Here is a 17,889-nt window from a genome sequence, read left to right as displayed (position 1 = left end):
CAAATACTCTTCTCTCTGGACAGAGTGCCGCTAATGGACATCCCCAACCAGGTGACATCTCCACTCCTCCTGCCACCAGAAAGCTCCTCACATGCAGAGTTATAGCCCCTTAAGGACTTCCCAAAAATTACAGCCAGGCTCTCCCCAAAATTATAGCTGTCATGGAGAACTTTCCAGAAATTCCCATAGCCTCAACTTGTATATGTTCTCCTTCCTAAGAAAGGGACTTTTGAGTGTTCCTTTCCACATTCATCCTTCTCCCACTTTGCAAGAGCAAGCTGGTCCCCGCACCCCCGTCCCCCCAAACCGTACAGCGATGTCTTTTCACAGAGTGTGAAAACATATGAGGGGCCAGATAAAGGGACGTTTGAAATGTTGGTGTAGGTCTCGGCAAACAAGTGGTTTCTAGAGATTGGGCGACAAGGCATCCTTAGGCAAAGAAGGGCCATTTTGTTCCTGCTTTCCGTAAAACTGAAAGAGGGTCTGGTCTGATAGGACTGTCAATGAACAGATCCCTAACTGCGGTACAAAATTACAGTGTGTATTTTGGCATATAACTCGGAAAGAGGTCCAAAATCTGAGTGGCGATGCCATAATCAAATTCCTTTCATTCCCGGTGAATTATGTGGCTCACATTCTCAGGACCTACGTCTCTAAAGAGCAAAAGCTAAGAATTACAGTCGACATTGGGAAGGTGAAATTTAGTTTGGCCAGGAAAAATCTGGCCTGCCCTCCCTCATATTGGGTAGAATAAGAGACACAGATGAAGCCAACTGCAAATAGGAAACAATATTTTTTCCCCAAGACGATGTACAAAGTATCATGACAACTCCCTTCTTTGAGTGACTACTGCTTTTTTACTCACGGAGGAATTCCATAGTCTAAAATCATAAGCTAGCAGAAACTGCCGTTGGAAATTGCAGCAGGAAAGGATAAATGTGCTTGAAGCATCGAAGCCACTTTGCCACCGAGCAGCAATCTTGCTTTCTAACCCTGGGACCGAGCTTCACAAAGGGGCGTCTGGGCAGTGTTGCCAGTCTACCTTCGATTTGCGGTCTCCAGGGAAACAGGACCCTGCGTCCACATGGCCAGCCAGACGGCACTTGACTCCCACACAGCCCTGCTTGCTGCTCAGACTACCAAAAACAGCTTCATTTAAATTTCACCTAAACTCCACCCTCCCTCCAAATCCTATAATAACTGCACCTTTTCCTTCGTTTGGGGACACGCGCCCTGTTCCTCCCTCATTTGCAGAGAGCGGGCAGAGCTGAGCTGACTACGGGTTAGTTTCTGGTGACTTTCTGGTGGATCGGGCTAGAACAGCGTGAACTCGGACTCCTTCCCACACTCAGCCAGGACACAGGAACTAATCCGAAAAATTCATGTCCTATAAGTCTATGAAGAGATGCATTTCCAGTACGATTTCACTTTTATGGAATTATTAACTAAAATGTATCATTTATTTGTTGTTTTCAACAGCTATCCCACAAATTACTGTTCGTGATAGTTCAACCTGGAGGAATTTTTTAATAAAACATTTTTTAAGTTTTAAGGAAACTGAAAACAAATGATTCAGACCACATTTTGCTGCAGAAATATCATAGGATGGTCAACAAAAGATTTTTAAGCATAAAAATATATTACATGAATATACATTTCTGTGGTGAGAGTAGAACGGAAATACAAGATCAAGGAGGAAAACAATGAAGGTTGTTAAAAAGGGCTTGTGTATCTGCTCTGTAAGTACATGACCGTGTGTGTCCAGTGGTGGCGACATTCACCCCGGATATATTTAAACCCATGATAATGGCGGTTTTATTATAAAATGACTATTTTATTTCCAATACACTTGGAATCACATCTTTTTTGACTTTTTCAAAACAAAATTTTAGATGTCAAGTTTAAAAGAGGTACATGAGGAAAAGTGCCTGAAGACTCATGTTGTAGCACCCCGCGCCCCCCAACACACACGCCATCCCCATCTCCCCAGCAGCAGGGTGACCAGGACCACTGGGTTTCCTCTGGAATCTGTTCATGCCACTGCTACTGGTTAATGTGATTATCTAATTTTAGTACAAATTATGCAATAAACCCAAAAAATACAGTTGTTAAAAGATGGTTGCTCCTAGGAAAACTTGATGTATACATTGGAGAAGCACGACAGGTTACTAAAAATAATTCTATTAAATTAGTGTAGGTGGGGGACGCCCAGGTGGCTCAGCTGGTTAAGCATCTGCCTTCGGTTCAGGTCATGATCCCAGGGTCCTGAGATCGAGCCCCATGTGTGGCTCCCTGCTCAGCGGGGAGTCTGCTTCTCCCTCTACCCCTCCCCCCACTTGTGTGCTCTCTCCCTCTAACAAATAAATAAATAAAATCTTTAAAAAATAATAAGAAATAAATAAAGACTAGGGGGAAGGCTGCTTCACAAATTTCTTTTCATAAGTTCTTGTGGCACTTTAAAAAAGAAAAAAAAAAGCAGAAAAATACCCAAACCAGAGGTTGGAATCCAGTGTTTTCCCAGACTCCCAGATGATAAGAATCACCTGGGCCACTTGTCAAGTATACAAACAGTCCTCACGCCCTGGAAATTCTGATTCAGGAAGTCTAGACTAGCGCCTTGGGATCTGACTTTTGGGGGGAGGGCTGTTTTGTCTTACAAAATAAGGGCTGGGGTGATCTTAATCTTCAGGGGCTTCTGGGGACCACTGGGAGGATCAGGCGCATCAGGGACACACAACAGGGGACCTGCTCACATAAAAGGCCTTCAGCTCTAGCAAACAGAGCAAAACAAACGCAGAGTTCTGCTATAAATGAGCATATTTTTAAATAAATAACATTAAGTATTTTTAAGTATCTTTAAGTATATTTTGCTAAGGCATCTATGTGTCCTTTTAAAATTATTCTGACGTTACATGACTTCGTGATGAACAGACCAACCAGGAGCCCAGCTGCGCGAGCCAAGAGTAGGGCCCCTACTGCCCACCCTTGACCGTCCAGCCAGGCATCGGACTTCCTATCAACTGCAGTCAACCACAAATTAAAAGTAAGCTCCTGGGGGCGCCTGGCTGGCTCAGTCAGTTAAGCGTCTGCCTTCGGCTCAGGTCAGGATCCCACGGTCCTGGGATCGAGCCCCGCATCGGGCTCCCTGCTTGGTGGGGAGTCTGCTTCTCCCTCTGCTGGCTGCTCCACCTGCTTGTGCTCTATCTCTGTCTCTCTCTCAAATAAATAAAATCTTTTAAAAAAATAGAAAACTACAAGTAAACTCTTTACACTCTTGATGAGCAAATAATTAAAGCAATCTATAAAACCATGTCCAGCTAAGAACTCTTTACACTGGCAGGTCACTTTCTTTGGGGGCACTTCTTTCCCCGCAGGAACGTGTTACTTCCTGACCGTACTGACCCCCTCTTCTGGGACGTGCCCTTCCCTCCCTCAACTCCGGCCACACTGACCTCCAGTGCTGTCCCTTCCACCTCCCAGGCGTGCATGGCTTGGGGGCCTCCGCTCTGGGTGGTCCTGTGTCTGGGACACTCTTAGACGATCTCCTTAGCTAGCTCCTTCCCCTCCTGCAAGCCTGCCCAGACATCTTCTCAGTGAGGCTTACCCTGACTACCCAGCTGAATCCTGCAACCTGTCCGCTCCCCTCCAGCTCTACCTTTGCCACAGCCTGCTGCCCTTCTCCCCTGCTATAGCATTTGCACGTTTATTATGCTTCCTGTCCACGGTTTGCCTCCACCACTAGAATGTCATCTTCACATGGTAGATGGTTTGGTTTACTGGTATGTCCTATCCTGAGCACCTAGAACAGTGTACCTGGTACCTAGGACCGAGTACATAGTACCTAGTCCATAGTAGGTACTTAATAGATAGCTGTGGACTTCAACTGAATTCCAAAGTTTAGAGAAATTCAAAGATGAACGTGGTGGTCACGGGGCACGGGAGGCCCAGGGTGCTTGCAAGGGCCTGCGCACCATCTCTCAGGCGAGCACAAAACCCATTCCTGTCTCAGCAAATGCACAGACGTTCATGCGCCGAGGACCCCGGGGTTGAATAACAGTCAAAACCTTGAAGCCCAATCTGAAAATACCTCGGATCTACTCTAACCGTGACAGCTCCTCAGAACTCATCCAAGACAACCACTGGGGATGCGGACAATGACAGAAACAAACCAGAGCTATATTAGTACATTTCAGTGGGAGGCAAATTCTGTGAGTCCGTCTCTAAATTAGAATTGGGGCAAGGAATCTCAACAACTTGAGCAAGGGTCTCAGGTGTCCTGTGAGATCCAAGTTGAAAGCGTAGGCAGCATCCCTGCTCCCTGTTCAGGTAAAAGGAAATTAGGTTAAAAGGACGTATTATCCCAGTTTTCATCCCTCTCGTTAACCTAGAGCAGTAGTCGGCAAACTTCTTCTATAAAGAGCCAGAGAACATATTTCGGGCCTAGCAGGCCAGACGGTGCCTGCGGGAATGACTCAGTTGTGTGGTTGCAGGTGCAAAAGCAGGCATGAACAGTACAGAAACACAGGGCCGTGGCTGAGTGCCAATAAAACTTTATTTACAAATACAGACGCTGGGTGATTTGGTCTACAGGAAGCAGTTTGCTGAGCCCCGACCTCGCGTAAAATTCAACCCAAATCTATCATGCATGAGATGGAAGAGAAAATTCTGCCCTTGTCAAACTGTGTGTTCGAACGCTCTATCGCTCTAGGCCTGGTTCCCGTTTGAAAAGTTGAGAAGGGTAAGAAGATCACCTGCATCTCTCGGCATCAGCTTTGCTGACCCCTAGATAAAAGCATGACTGTCTGCCCTGGTCAGTTACGCTCCTCTGGGAAAATTCCAACCAACAGAAACTGGTTCTTGTAGTCAGTGCCGGTCAGTGAGGAGCTTGTCAAATTTGATCCAAGTTTCTAACGAGCAAGTAGCCGGTGTGTCTGAAAGGAGACGTGGCAGCTTTTCAGGACGTGAGGTTGAACGATTCTGGCTGAGAAAGAGAAGCAGCCGAGTCAGGTCTGCACTTTTAGGAGGTCCAGCTTAAGAAAGGATATTCTTAAATGCCAGGAGTCTCTTAACTCGCAGGAAAACTACCACGTTCAATTTCCTCTGAAGACACGCACAACGGAAGCCCCGTAGCTGCTGCTCAGGCTGGGGCATGAAAGGCCAGCTCTGGGCTCGGGGGAGCACTCTGCTTTTATTTCCTTCTTTTTCCCTGTCTGCATTCTGTTACTTTTCTACCGTGATGATTTGTTTTCATTCTTTCTACTTAGTAGAGGTGAGCTGGAGATCCGAGGACTAAAAATAAACCACATGAGAAGAAAGCGACCGGGGATGCAGCTCATTCCCTCCTTCAGAAAGGTGATGCCACCCCGCTCTCAGAGGGTCCCGATGCTCTTTCAGGCACACGAGGGGCCTAAGCTGTCTGGCTCTGATGTTACTTCTAATGACGCATGCTACGCCAGGTGCCACAATGCATATTAGACGCTTCGTGTCTACTTTTCAGGGCATAAGTTAGAAGAGAATTTAATTTTTAATAGGACAGCTTCATTGAGATGTAATTCACATGTAATCTGTTTAAAATGTATAATTTAATGGTTTCTTTTCCTATCGTCACAAAATTATACGACCATCACCACCATCAACTTTAGAACATTCTCATCACCCCGAAAGGAAACCTGTCCCCACTAACGGTCACTTCCCATTCCTCCCTACCTGAACCCTAGCAGCCTCCCATCCACTGTGAGTCTCTGTCGATTTCTGGATATCTCCTATAGATGGAATCCTAGGATTTGTGGTCTTGTGTGCCTGGCTTCTTTCACTTAGTATAGTGTTTTCAAGGGTCATTCATGCTGTAGCCCAGATCAGTACTTCATTCTTTTCACAGCTGAATAATATTCCAGTGTATAAATACCAAATTTCCTCTAGCCACGCATCAGATGAAGGACACTTGGATTGTTCCCACTTTTGATTATGAACAATGCTGCTATGATCACTCGGGTACATGTTTCTGTGTAGACATATGTTTTCATTACCTAAGAGCATCGTAGGGTCCTATGTTAGCTCTGCATATAACTTTTTGAAGAACTGCCAGACTGTTTTCCAAAGCAGCTGTACCATTGTACGTTTCCACCAGCAATGGATGACGGATCCAGTTTCTTCACCAACAGTTGTTGTTGTTTTTTTAATTCTAGCCACGCTAGTGGGTGTTAACTGGTATCTCATGGTGGTTTTAATTTGCATTTTCCTAATCTTAATAATGTTCAGCATATTTTCAATATGCTTATTGACCATGTGTATATATTTGGAAAAACATGTATTCAAATATTCGGTCCATTTCTAAATTGGACGATCTTTTTATTATTGAATTGTGAGAGTTCTTTATATATTCTGGATGCAAGTCCCATATCAAATATTAAACTTGCAAATATTTCCTCTCATTCTGTGGGTTGTCTTTTTTACTTTATCAATGGGACCCATTGAAGCACAGAGGGTTCTAATGTTGATGGAAAGCTAAGTCACCCATTTTTCTCATGTTACTTGCGCTGCTGATGTCATATTACGGAGGCTTTGACTAACCTGAGGTCACAAGTACTTACTCCTATATTTTCTTTTAAGTATTTTGTACTTTAAGCTCTTATATTTAGGTCTATGATCCATGTGGGTTAAATTCTGTATGTGGTATGAAGAAGGAGTCCAATTTCCTTTTTTTGCAGGTGGCACTTCAGCCACTCCAGAACCATGTGTTAAAAGGACTACTCTTTTCCTGAATTGTCTTCCAAAAATGTCCTTTCCAAAAATCAGTTGCCCATACACTGACAGTTTATATCTGGACTTTCAATTCTGTCCGTATGTCTATCTTCATGCCAGTGCCATGCTGTCTTGATAACCGTAACTTCGCAGTAACTTTGGGGTTCTTCAACTTCATCCTTCTTTTCGTTTTGGCTCTTCTGGGCCCCTTACCCATTTTAGGATCACCTCACCAATTTTAGCCAAGAAGCCAGCTGCAATTTTGTTGGAGAGGAGCTGTATCTGTAAATCAATTTGGGGAGTACCGCCATCTTAACAATATGATGTTGTCTGGTCCACGGACATAAGTGTCCTTCCACATGTGTAGATCTTTTCATTTCTTTTACTGTATAGTTTTCAAAGACTCTGTTTTACATAGAAGGCAAGTTTTTAAAAGGATGTCTTCCTCGTTCCTACCACTTACCACTTACCAATGAAGAAGTGGGCCAAGGACACAAATGGTACTGATTAAAAAGACACAGAGGAGATTAGATTGAGCCAAGCTCACCCAAAGAGGGTCATCAGGGGAAATCACACAGTCTGTGGCACATTTTTTATCCCAGTGAAGACTCAGAATGCTGGCCCTCATCCTGGCTGCCCGTTAGAATCATCTAGGAAGTTTATGGAAATCATGATGCCCAGGCTACACCTGAGGCCAGGTACATCAGAATCTCATGCGTGATGCCCAGTCATATTTTTATTTAATTTAATTAATTTATTTGATATATATTATTTGACATATATATTTATTTATTTGATATACATTATTTGATATAGAGAGAGACAGAGAGCGCACGCACAAGCAGGGGGAGCGGCAGGCACAGTGGGCAGAGGGAGAAGCAGGCTCCCCGGTGACCAGGGAGCCTGACACGGGGCTCGATCCCAGGACCCTGGGATCATGATCTGAGCCGAAGGCAGACGCTCAACTGACTGAGCCACCTCAGGCACCCACCAGTCGTTATTTTTAAATATGAAGCTGAGGTGACAACCACTGGCTAACGTAATGCTAACAAGTTTCAGTGAAGTTTTGTATTTTATTTATTTGTATTTCTTTGCGAGTTATGTATTTTCTGTAAGAGCACTGATGCAGGTTATGTTCCACCTTATTCTAGAAAGGAAATAAGCAGACCGATAAAAATATATAAACAATTAAAAAGGGAAGACAAAAGGTGAAAAAAGGTGAAAGGTGAAAAAAGAAAGCAAAATGAAGATAAGGATAAAATAGAACTCAGAATGAGGCTAAAAACACATAGTCTGATGGTCTCCACTTTCCACACAAACATGGGAGACAGGATCAGCACCACGACATGGCCCCAAGTACTAGTTCTGAGGATATCTGGCAATTTGGCAGATATTTGGCAACAAAACCAAAGAAGAGCTCACCCAGGCCGCCCCCCGGGGGAACAGCGGGTCATGAAGGTCCGCACGGGCACCTCCCCGGCTGCGTGCTGGGTATTCAACTCACCTATGCCTAAACGCCATTACCGACTCTCCCTGAAAAATACAAATGAAAGCCAAGCCTACAGAATCCAAGAACTTTGAAAATGTTCATCAAAGAACTTTCAAAATGTGAACCACAAAAGCCCTAAGGCAAATTCCCTGGAAAAAGGCACAGCTGCCTTTGGTCTACAGGTAACGATATTTTGTTCTTCCATCAAAACAGACCAAATTAGAAAACATAAACTGTGTCTCTTTTTGTTTTAATGAGAACAGTAGGTAAGATCCGTTCAGACGACGTAGCTACATCTGCTCAGTACCTTCTATCTCCCACCTTGGTGACCCCCGTACCTGAATCTGTTGGTGGCTGGGGTGGTTTCCATGTTGAATTCCGCCACTGGCACTCCCCGCGCAGACACCTGGGGCGCGAACATGGCGGCAGGATAAACCACGGAGGAAGTTCCCACCTACGAAGCAAACGAAGGGAAACGGACAAGTGACCTCATTACAGGGGAAAGAAACATTCTTTCAGAAAACATTACATAAACTCAGGCCGGTTTGCGGTTACAGATGTGAGGGAAGCTAAGCAGGGTGGGATCAATGGGGCGCTTCTGAGGGACAGATGGAAAGCTGGGAGGCACCCTTTCAGCTGATCACTAGAAGAATGTGCTGGAAGACAAGGAGCACAAATGGAGAGAACGGCAGACGAATGGTTCGGTTTTGTTTCTGCTCTGGGAGGCGATGCCAATAATCCATGTGGTTTGTTTTTTTTTAACATTAGAAAATTCAAAGAAGAAATAGATACGTGTCATTCATAATCCTCCTACCCCAAGATAACCACTCTTCCACATTTTCATATATATTCTTTCAGGTTTTTCCCTNCAAATACGTATTTACAAATGTGCTTTCCAAGAAAGGAAAGACCAGACTATGCTGTACGAACCAGCTTTTCTCATTTGATCATCAGTCATGAGCACCGACGCGACACTGGGACGCGCTCAATAAACACTGGCTGAATGAATATGCGCCCATGAGAAAGCGCTTCTGCTTTTAAAGACACATTAAGGAAGTTCTGAAATATGCACACCCTTTGTCCAGTTACGTCCACTTCTAGGGAAGTATGCCCTAAGGAAAAGGTCTGAAGAGCATGCTCAGAAGTTATATCTAAGAATATTCACCGTAGCATTATTTAAAATACCAAAATGTGAAATGGCCTCAATGTCCAAAAACAGAGGATTGGTGAAATATCTCCTTTTACAGCCAAGCAACAGAACACCATGCAGCCAATTAAAAGATGATGCAGGGGCGCCTGGGTGGCACAGCGGTTAAGCGTCTGCCTTCGGCTCAGGGCGTGATCCCGGCGTTCTGGGATCGAGCCCCACATCAGGCTCCTCCTCTATGAGCCTGCTTCTTCCTCTCCCACTCCCTCTGCTTGTGTTCCCTCTCTCGCTGACTGTCTCTATCTCTGTCAAATAAATAAATAAAAATCTTAAAAAAAAAAAAAAAGATGATGCAGATTTGTGGATATACTGACATGGAATATACATGAATAAGGTTGTTTCAAACCAGAACGTACAGTCTGAACCCATTTCTGAATTTTAAAACAATACGTATATATCTGCATAAGAAAAGGTCTAGACCAGGGGTGGGCAAATGATTTTCTGTAAAGGGCCAGATAGTAATTTTTTTAGGCTTTGTAAGCCAGACAGTCTCCATCACAAATAGTCAACTCTGCCATCACAGTGTGAAAGCAGCCATAGACAATACAGAAGAATGGACATGGCTGTGTTCCAATAAAACTTTATTTACAAAAACAAGTGGCAGCCCAGATCTGGCCCAAAGGCCATAGTTTCTCACTTCTGATCTAGAAAAAAATATATACTAAAATGCTAACAGTGGCAATTTCTGGATGATAGAGTTATTGGTGATTTCTAATTTCTTCTTTATAATTTTGTAGTTTTTTTGTATTTTCTCAAATTTAATAATGAGCATAGAGTACTTTCAAAATCATGGGGTTTTTTTTTTGTTTTTGTTTTTTGTTTTTTTTTTTTGTGGTGGGAAGAGGCTTTGTGAAGCCCAAGACATGGTCTTACATAGTTTTGCATTCAAGATCAATTCACATTCATGGTTTCTTCATCTTTCCATAGGGTACCACAGGACATCTCAACACACAAATTAGGAGGGGGAAGGAAGGAGAGGGAACAGAGAAGAAAGGAAGGGGGGGTGGGAGGGAGGAAAAACACTGAACTCCTACCCTAGTCCTGGTGTTCCAGAAAATCTCAAGGATCAGGGAAGGGAATGACCTACCACTAGACATAGGTCGCAGAGGGTCAGCTCTCTGTCAACCTCCTCCAGAATGGCAGGATCCAGGTTTTCTCCAAACCACACCACGTGAGGTCTCAGCAGGCCGCCGCACCCTGCCTCTTCACACCTGTAAGAACATTGACCTTCACCCAACCCCAACACCTGCCCCGCCAGGTCTGCCCAGGTGGATCAGAGGAAGGGCAGGGGTACCCCAGATCCAGTCTATCCAGATGGGTGGCTCTGATCCTTCTTATTGTCTATTCCTCCACTTCCAGACCATGTGAGCTTATCCTGAATAGAAAGTACTCATTTTAATGGCCCTCATCAAGTTTTTATTTTGTCTGGATGCACTGGGTTGCTGACAAATGTGTGTCGGCCAACCTTCACATTTCCTTTCTAAACAGTGTTTAAAAACACAGACAACAGGCCCAAAATGGAGTCACTTGTGCTAAGCCCCACGTCAGTCAACCAAGACGTAATACCTCTTCGCTAGAAAGACTTCCTTGCCCTGCCTCCTTCGGCCTTTGAAAGTCTTCCATTGTGTGTGGCTCCTCGGAGCTCCTTCCTGTCTGCTAGATGGCATGCTGCCTGATCCGTGAAGCTCGGATCAAGCCAACTGGATCTCCAACATTGACGCGGTTGGATTTGGGGTTTTAACAGCAGCTTTCTCTTTCCCAGCTACTTCACCACATGCATCGGTGTGGCTGCCTGGGAGGAACCTGGCACAGACCTGCCTCTAACACCCCAACCACCTGCTGGTCTCATCAATGACCTCCTTTCTTGTCTCCTCAGATTCACCTTTTTCTTGCCATAACCACAGCCAAGTTCTCCAGGGCCAATTACCAAAACCCTCTCAAGGGCCTGTTGTCTGTCTTTTTAGAATTCGATAATGAAAACCCTTACTAAGAATCATGAAGAGAGTTCTGTGGTTAAATAAACCAGTGAAATATTAACATATAACCACTTTTTAAGGAGGAACAGTGTACTTCAGCATATGAAATGCACTGAGAAGTCCTGCAGGAAAACAAACATACTCCAACTTTGTTTAATCTGTGGTTTCCAGATTTATTTGAGCACATAACATCTTTTTTTCAAGTAATGCCCTTCAACATCACATGGATCCAGTGCTCTATGAAATAGTTTAGGAAACACTGTGGTAACATCTGGCTTTGAAAAACTGAGATAAAAAAATCTCTCTAGGGTTTATCGTAATCTATAAAAATCCTGTTTGGTCCTGTAATTTCACCTTTGCAAGACCTTTTACTGCCTTCTTTCCCCTGGATTGATAACACTGATGACGACGAGGAAGGTGAAGATAATACAAGAGGCCGGCCTCTACACGTTATACACACCAGATACGCACCTGGAGCATCAGGTCTGCCCAGGAACCTTCCAGACCTCAAATTCTCCCATCACAACACAAAGCAAAAAGAGACCAGAAAGAAGCAGTTTCTCACCGCGTTTGGTTCGCCTTTGCCTATTTGCCCTTGGTCTCGTAGGTCAGGACTGGTTTCTGCACTGATGCCTGGGTGGCTCAATCAGTTAATCGCCTGCCTTTGGCTCAGGTCATGATCTTAGGGTCCCGGGATCGAGCCCCACATCGGGCTTCCTGCTCAGCAGAGAGTCTGCTTCTCCCTCTCCCTCTGCTCCTCCCCCCTACTCATGCTCTCTCAGGCTTTCCCTCTCTCAAATAATAAAAAAATCTTAAAAAAAAAAATAAGAGACACCTCACAAAATGAACTTAGATTTTGATTCCCTTCTTTTTTTCACAATCTGGAAAACCAAACACGGATCCACGTTTTTTTTACCCACCGGGGAAGTTTCTCCACTGGGATCCTGGCATCTTGAGTTTCAGGGTCTGGAGCACTGAAGTAAACAGTATTAGAAAAGAAACTGTCATTGGTATAATCAAAGAACAAAGAGATAACATAACCCAGTAAGTCTGGATATTTGCCTGGCAGCATATGGTTCAAAACCCATAATTAGTACACGTTAACTCAGAAGGGCACAAGAAGGACAGACACCAAGCAGTTAACCACTGTGACTTTACCTCAAGAGACGGAACTTCTATGTGGGGAGGGGATGGAGCAGCCGGTGTGTTAAGGGGGAGTTTCATGATACGCACTGTATACGTCCTCATAATTAGACTCTTCTGCACTGATACTGTATTAATATATTACTTGTATAATTTATACTGATTTAAAATGACCAGGTAAAATTTTTCTCAATATTCTGAGTCTACTCTTATTTTTTCCCTAATTATAATAATAGTACATGTTCATCACAGAATTGTAAGAAAAGTCTAGAAAGTTATAAAGAAGAAATCAACATTTCCCATCATCCCACCACTCTTGATAATCACTGGTAATATTTTGTTGTATTTTCTCCTGGTCTTTTACCTGTATACTGATACACCAACACGAAGGGGGTGCGTTGTGTGTCTGTGTTGGGATCGTATTAGATAAGAGAGCCTGTGGTTTTCACTTAGCATCGTAAATTTTGAGCAAGATATTTCTTTTACCATATGGCTGTACTGTATCTAGTCTAATTTCTCACAAATATCCATAGGAATCCTAAGCTAATGTTCAATTTCCTTACATTTATGTTCAACTGAAAAGAGAAAACAGCACACACTCGTTCCGGAGGGCAGGATAATTACCCTTTTCCTGACAAAGCTGGACAAATTGGACTCTTGTAATTCTCAGCCACGATGCCACAAGAGGTACAGCGAGTTTTAAATAAGCTACCTGAAAAACACGAATTAAACAAGACCAGAATTTGGTACAATCAAGAGCAATTGTCTCCATGTCTGAAAGGGTACAGAATGATTGCGTTTTTATGGGTTCATTTTAGCAGATGGGCCTGCCCTAGGTATCGGGAAATGCAAAGGCGTGTAGCGGTCCTGAGCAAGCTGATAGCACGTGCCTCCCGGACTCTGCAATCTGGAAGGAGAGAGATAAATCACTTACCACCTGACGAAGGAGCTCTCGAATGACCCCTATGAGCAGGTGGATTTGAAGCGGTCAGCAGGGTAGGCGCCGCCAAAGTAAACCGAAGGGCCTGGTTTACCAAGTATATGATTGATAAACCTTCCATACCTTGGATGTATTTGCAAAATCTCAATTTCAATCTAACAAATTTTGAATCTTTTCTACAAAAGCAGCTCAGTAAGTACATAACCGATTACTACATGAAGCAAATAATTGTTAAAACTAGCGACCATTTCTTGAGCTGAGACGATAACAGTGACTGTAATTCCTCAGATGTTCGCCTTGTGCCCAGCACCGCGCCGAGCCCAGCACACGTCAGAGTGCACGTGCGTTGCTCCGTTCCGTCCAGCATTCCTTCCTCGGGGAGCCATCTCTCTCCCTCCCCAGGCCGAGTGGATGGAGCTGTCGGTCCCATCCCAAAATACAAGCTAAGGCCCACGCTCCAGACCGGTCCAATCACGGTACCTAATCCACTTTGCAGCCTTTGGCCGAAGGGAGGGATGTGACCCAAGCAAGGCCATCCCCAGCTTCGTTCACTGGCCTGGGGCACGGAGGCAGAAGAAGGGCAGGGGGAGAAGTGGGGCTTTCCTTGGGGAGGGAGAGCGGGAGGCGGGGCGACAGAGGACACAGCGACGTCAGCCCCACCCTAAGACTCCTCAGTTTTGTGAGTCAGTGTCCCTGCGTTGTCCGTCTTACTACAGCCGTCTTCCCTCACGGTCCTACCACGGGTCCTACCACTGGTACCGGGCCGGACGGTAGGTGCGCGGTGGCTGTCGTAGCCCGCACTCGCACACCTGCTAACGGGGAACGGTGATGGGTGAGGGGTGTGCAGGGACTTGCTTGTTACTCTCGGTGGCCTGATGGGACAAACGCCAGCCCTGGCCATTTCAGCCGACGAACCACTGAGGGGCCATTTGAGGAAGAAAATGAGTTCTGGATGTTTTTATACGCACAAGCATATTATGTTTTATGTGCCTAAATGTGATATCGTTTCTAAAACTCTGTGTCTAAGTAAGTTTGCACAAACTGCTTCTGTCAGTACAAAATGACAACTCTACGGGATAATATAATATCATGGTTTGGGCAGACTATTTTCTTTGTAAGGGTCACATTAAACATGTGATGTATCTTGGAGCTCCTGGGGGGCTCAGGTAGTGAAGTGTCTGATCTCAGCTCAGGTCCTGATCTCGGGGTTGTGAGTTCGAGCCCCGTCCTGGGCGTGAGGTATCTTAAAGCTGGTGGCATCTTTAGTTTAATGAAAGGCAGGGCTTTCTTTTGTTTTTACCTAAGTTAGAAGAGAGTTCTAACAGTCTGCAACCTCCGAAGTTCCAACAAGATGCACATATTATCTTATTTAATCCTTAAAACAACTATAAGATAGATGTTAACATCCCCATTTTAGGGCGCCTGGGTGGCTCAGTCGGTTAGACATCAGCCTTCAGCTCAGGTCAGGATCCCGGAGTCCTGGGATCGAGTCCTGCATCAGGCTCCCTGCTCAGCCAGGAGTCTGCTTTTCCCTCTGCCCCTCACCTTGCTCAGGCGCGCTCTCTCTCTCTCCCTCAAATAAATAAATCTTAAAAAAAAATCCCCATTTTATACATTTATACATGGCAAGTGACACCACCTACGTTCTGAAACTCCAAAGAAATGAGCCACGTGGACAGACCCTGTGGAAGAAGGTGCCCACGAGGCACGCAGTCGGCAAGTGGCTGACTATTGCTAGGACACAAAAGCGAGACGGGACCCAAGTGAACATTGCCCATTTCTGCCACTACCCCAGGCAGAAATGGGCAACTTCACTGCATACTCCCGGGATCACTGCTTCTGGAAATTCCACCATTAGAAATGCATTCCTTGGGATGGCAGTTTTGTAGGCTCTTAGATACAAATGCCCTTGGGAAGAAAGCTTGCATACCCAGTTATGCTCTTACATGAACAAATGCATTCGATTTTTGGTGAGCTCCAAGCCGGAGGAGAGGATTCCAGAAGATGTGAAGGAAAAGGAGGATGTCATCAAGGGCAGAGAAGGGAAGCCAGCAGGATATAAGACAAACTCCACGGGCATCACAAAATTGGTGGGCTGGCTGCAATGAAGGTCACTGATCTGGCAGCTTCCCTAAAGGTCTGCCTGCTGAGCAGAAGCACAGCCTCAGGGGAGAGAGCCAACTGGGGACAGAGGGAAAGTCCATGGCTACTCCCAGGAATGCCAGAGCCTTCCCGGGCACCTCCTGCTAAAGCCATAGTGGTCGGATGGCCGGAGCCGCCCATTTCCCCTCAGCCCAGCAGGACACTTGTCCCTCTGCTGTGTCATGCACACACCAGATACCTGGGCATCTTGTCAAAATGCAGATTCCCATTCAGTGGGTCCCAGGGGGAAATGGCAGGCCTTGTGTCTTGACATCTGAGTCCCCTCCCCACATGAGGGCCCCTCACCATGGATTTCCAGAAGGTTCTTGGTGCCAGCCCTGCGGTGCAGCTCATCTATGTTTTGAGTGATGACCGTGACCCGTCGGCCCTGCCCGTGCAGCCGGGCCTCACATTCAGCAATGGCGAGGTGCCCCGGGTTCGGCTCCTTGCTCAGCATGACCTCCCGCCGGTAGTGGTAGAACTCCCACACCAGGGAAGGGTTTCGCGCAAAGGCCTGAGGGGTGGCCAGGTCCTGGTGGTAGAGAGAAGAGGCAGGAGTCAAAGGGGGAAAGCCGGGATGCATCAATGCTCTGGAACACGGAAGCAGGCGGCTTCTGGAAGGCGCAAGCTGGAACAGACCTGCTGTAGGCCCGCGCAGTGTGGCAGACGCCGGACAGGGGCCCGGGCGCCAGCCTGAGTCTCGGTTTCAGGACGCACGCGAGACCGTGGAGAAACTGGTTTTAATTTCCCCACTTCCAAGGCAGGGCTATTGCCACCCGTCCCACTTACCAGTCAAGGAAGTTATGGACAATAATATGCAGGAAAGCGATTCAGGCTGAAGCCGCTTTTTCATGGAGCCCCACAATAGAGGAGGTCAATTTCAGTTACCCGGGAAAAGTACAATGCAAGGTGCCCACTTGAAGTACAATGGCCATAGCCGAGAAACTCAGTTCTTTATAACTGTAATTATATACACACTATAATTACATACAAACAGCTACACATATAAAAAACAGGATATATACTAACAGAATATATAAAAATATATTTTTAAAGGATGATGTCTCTTCTAGGATGGAAAAATCTCATCCACAGCGAAAGAGAGGACAGTCGTTGTTGTGTGGGGCTGCAAGCCAATGGGGAAAGGCCACAAGGGAACCTCTGGCCATGACTGAAATATTCTAAATCTTGGGGCGCTTGGGTGGCTCAGTGGGTTAAGCACCTGCTTTCAGCTCAGGTCACGATCCTGGAGTCCTGGGATAGAGTCCCGCATCAGGCTCGCTGCTCAGCGGGGAGCCTGCCTTTCCCTCTCCCCCTGCTATGCTCTCTCGCTCTCTCTTTCTCTCAAATAAATAAATAAAATCTTAAAAAAATACATTCTATATCTCGATTGTGGCGGTGGTGGTATTAGGTGTTTGGTTGGACTATAAAGGTCACCCCCTTCTACCTGGTAGTACAGTCAGCCTTCACGTGGGGAGTGAATGGGGAGCAAACGTCTGGATTATCCGCATCCACCCCGTACGTCCTTCCTGCGCTCCACGCCCAGCACGAGCAGCCTGAAGCAGCTTACGGTGCCACGGGTGCCACGGGAACCTGTCTACGTGTGTCCTTGGAACACAGCTGGAGTCGGACACATTCTATCGACTTCTTTGCTTCCCCACAAACTCTGAGCTGCTCTGACACCACTGACCACCTCTCTTCTCTAGAAGGGCCCCCTGAGGCCTCCTGAGCCCCCACCCCAGCTTCTCTAACTCAGCGACTCCTCTTAAGGAGGAGGAGGAGGAGGAAGGGCTGGTTTTGCTGTCCCGAGGGCTGCAGACTCGGAGGCAGTGGGGAGGTGGGAAGGGAGGCAGGAGAGGCAGGCACACGGGGTGTAACTTTGTAGAAATACGTCGTCGGAACTTCTGTCCGACTGCTTTGCCTTTTCCTTTCTCTACAAAGGGTCTATGTGGTACCAAGCTTTCTTCCACCATTGGCTTTAGTGTCAGTGCCCGAGTCCACGTCGGAAAAGAAGTCAAAAGTCGTCCGGGATTGTCGGAACCCTTCTGCCAGACTGTCTAACGTCGGTTTGTTTTCTGCCCTGCTTCCAAGTCTTCCTCCTCCTCGTCTGGCACTGGTTCGGAAGCTCTCGTCTTCATCAAGTCGTCTTCCGTTCATTCCTCTGGCGTGGTGTCTGTTAGCTCTTGAATTTCTCCAAGATCCAAATCTTTTTTTTCTTTTTTTGAAGATTTATTTATTTTAAAGGGGGGGG

At 45.9% G+C, this 17,889-nt stretch overlaps 1 protein-coding gene across 4 annotated transcripts in view; it reads right to left on the bottom strand.

The window, feature by feature from the left end:
• SIRT5 (sirtuin 5) overlaps positions 1 to 17,889 on the bottom strand; it is a 32,410-nt gene that overhangs the window by 1,399 nt on the left and 13,122 nt on the right. For 3 of the 4 annotated variants that reach the window (XM_040645060.1, XM_040645061.1, XM_040645059.1), the window contains 6 exons: positions 15,945 to 16,170; positions 13,181 to 13,268; positions 12,334 to 12,387; positions 10,525 to 10,648; positions 8,569 to 8,684; positions 4,535 to 4,981 (listed from right to left, as the gene is read on the bottom strand). In XM_040645060.1, the coding sequence (XP_040500994.1) occupies positions 4,864 to 4,981; positions 8,569 to 8,684; positions 10,525 to 10,648; positions 12,334 to 12,387; positions 13,181 to 13,268; positions 15,945 to 16,170 (726 nt within the window). In that variant the 3' untranslated portion in view covers positions 4,535 to 4,863. Of the gene's footprint in view, positions 1 to 4,534; positions 4,982 to 8,568; positions 8,685 to 10,524; positions 10,649 to 12,333; positions 12,388 to 13,180; positions 13,269 to 15,944; positions 16,171 to 17,889 lie in introns of those variants that run through there. The other variant, XM_040645062.1, reaches the window with a different exon arrangement.

This window comes from Ursus maritimus, unplaced genomic scaffold (assembly GCF_017311325.1).
Source record: "Ursus maritimus isolate PB19 unplaced genomic scaffold, ASM1731132v1 scaffold_30, whole genome shotgun sequence".
Taxonomy (NCBI): Eukaryota; Metazoa; Chordata; class Mammalia; order Carnivora; family Ursidae; genus Ursus; species Ursus maritimus.
Note: the sequence above shows the minus strand (reverse complement) of the source record. Positions and strands in the feature narration are given on the sequence as shown.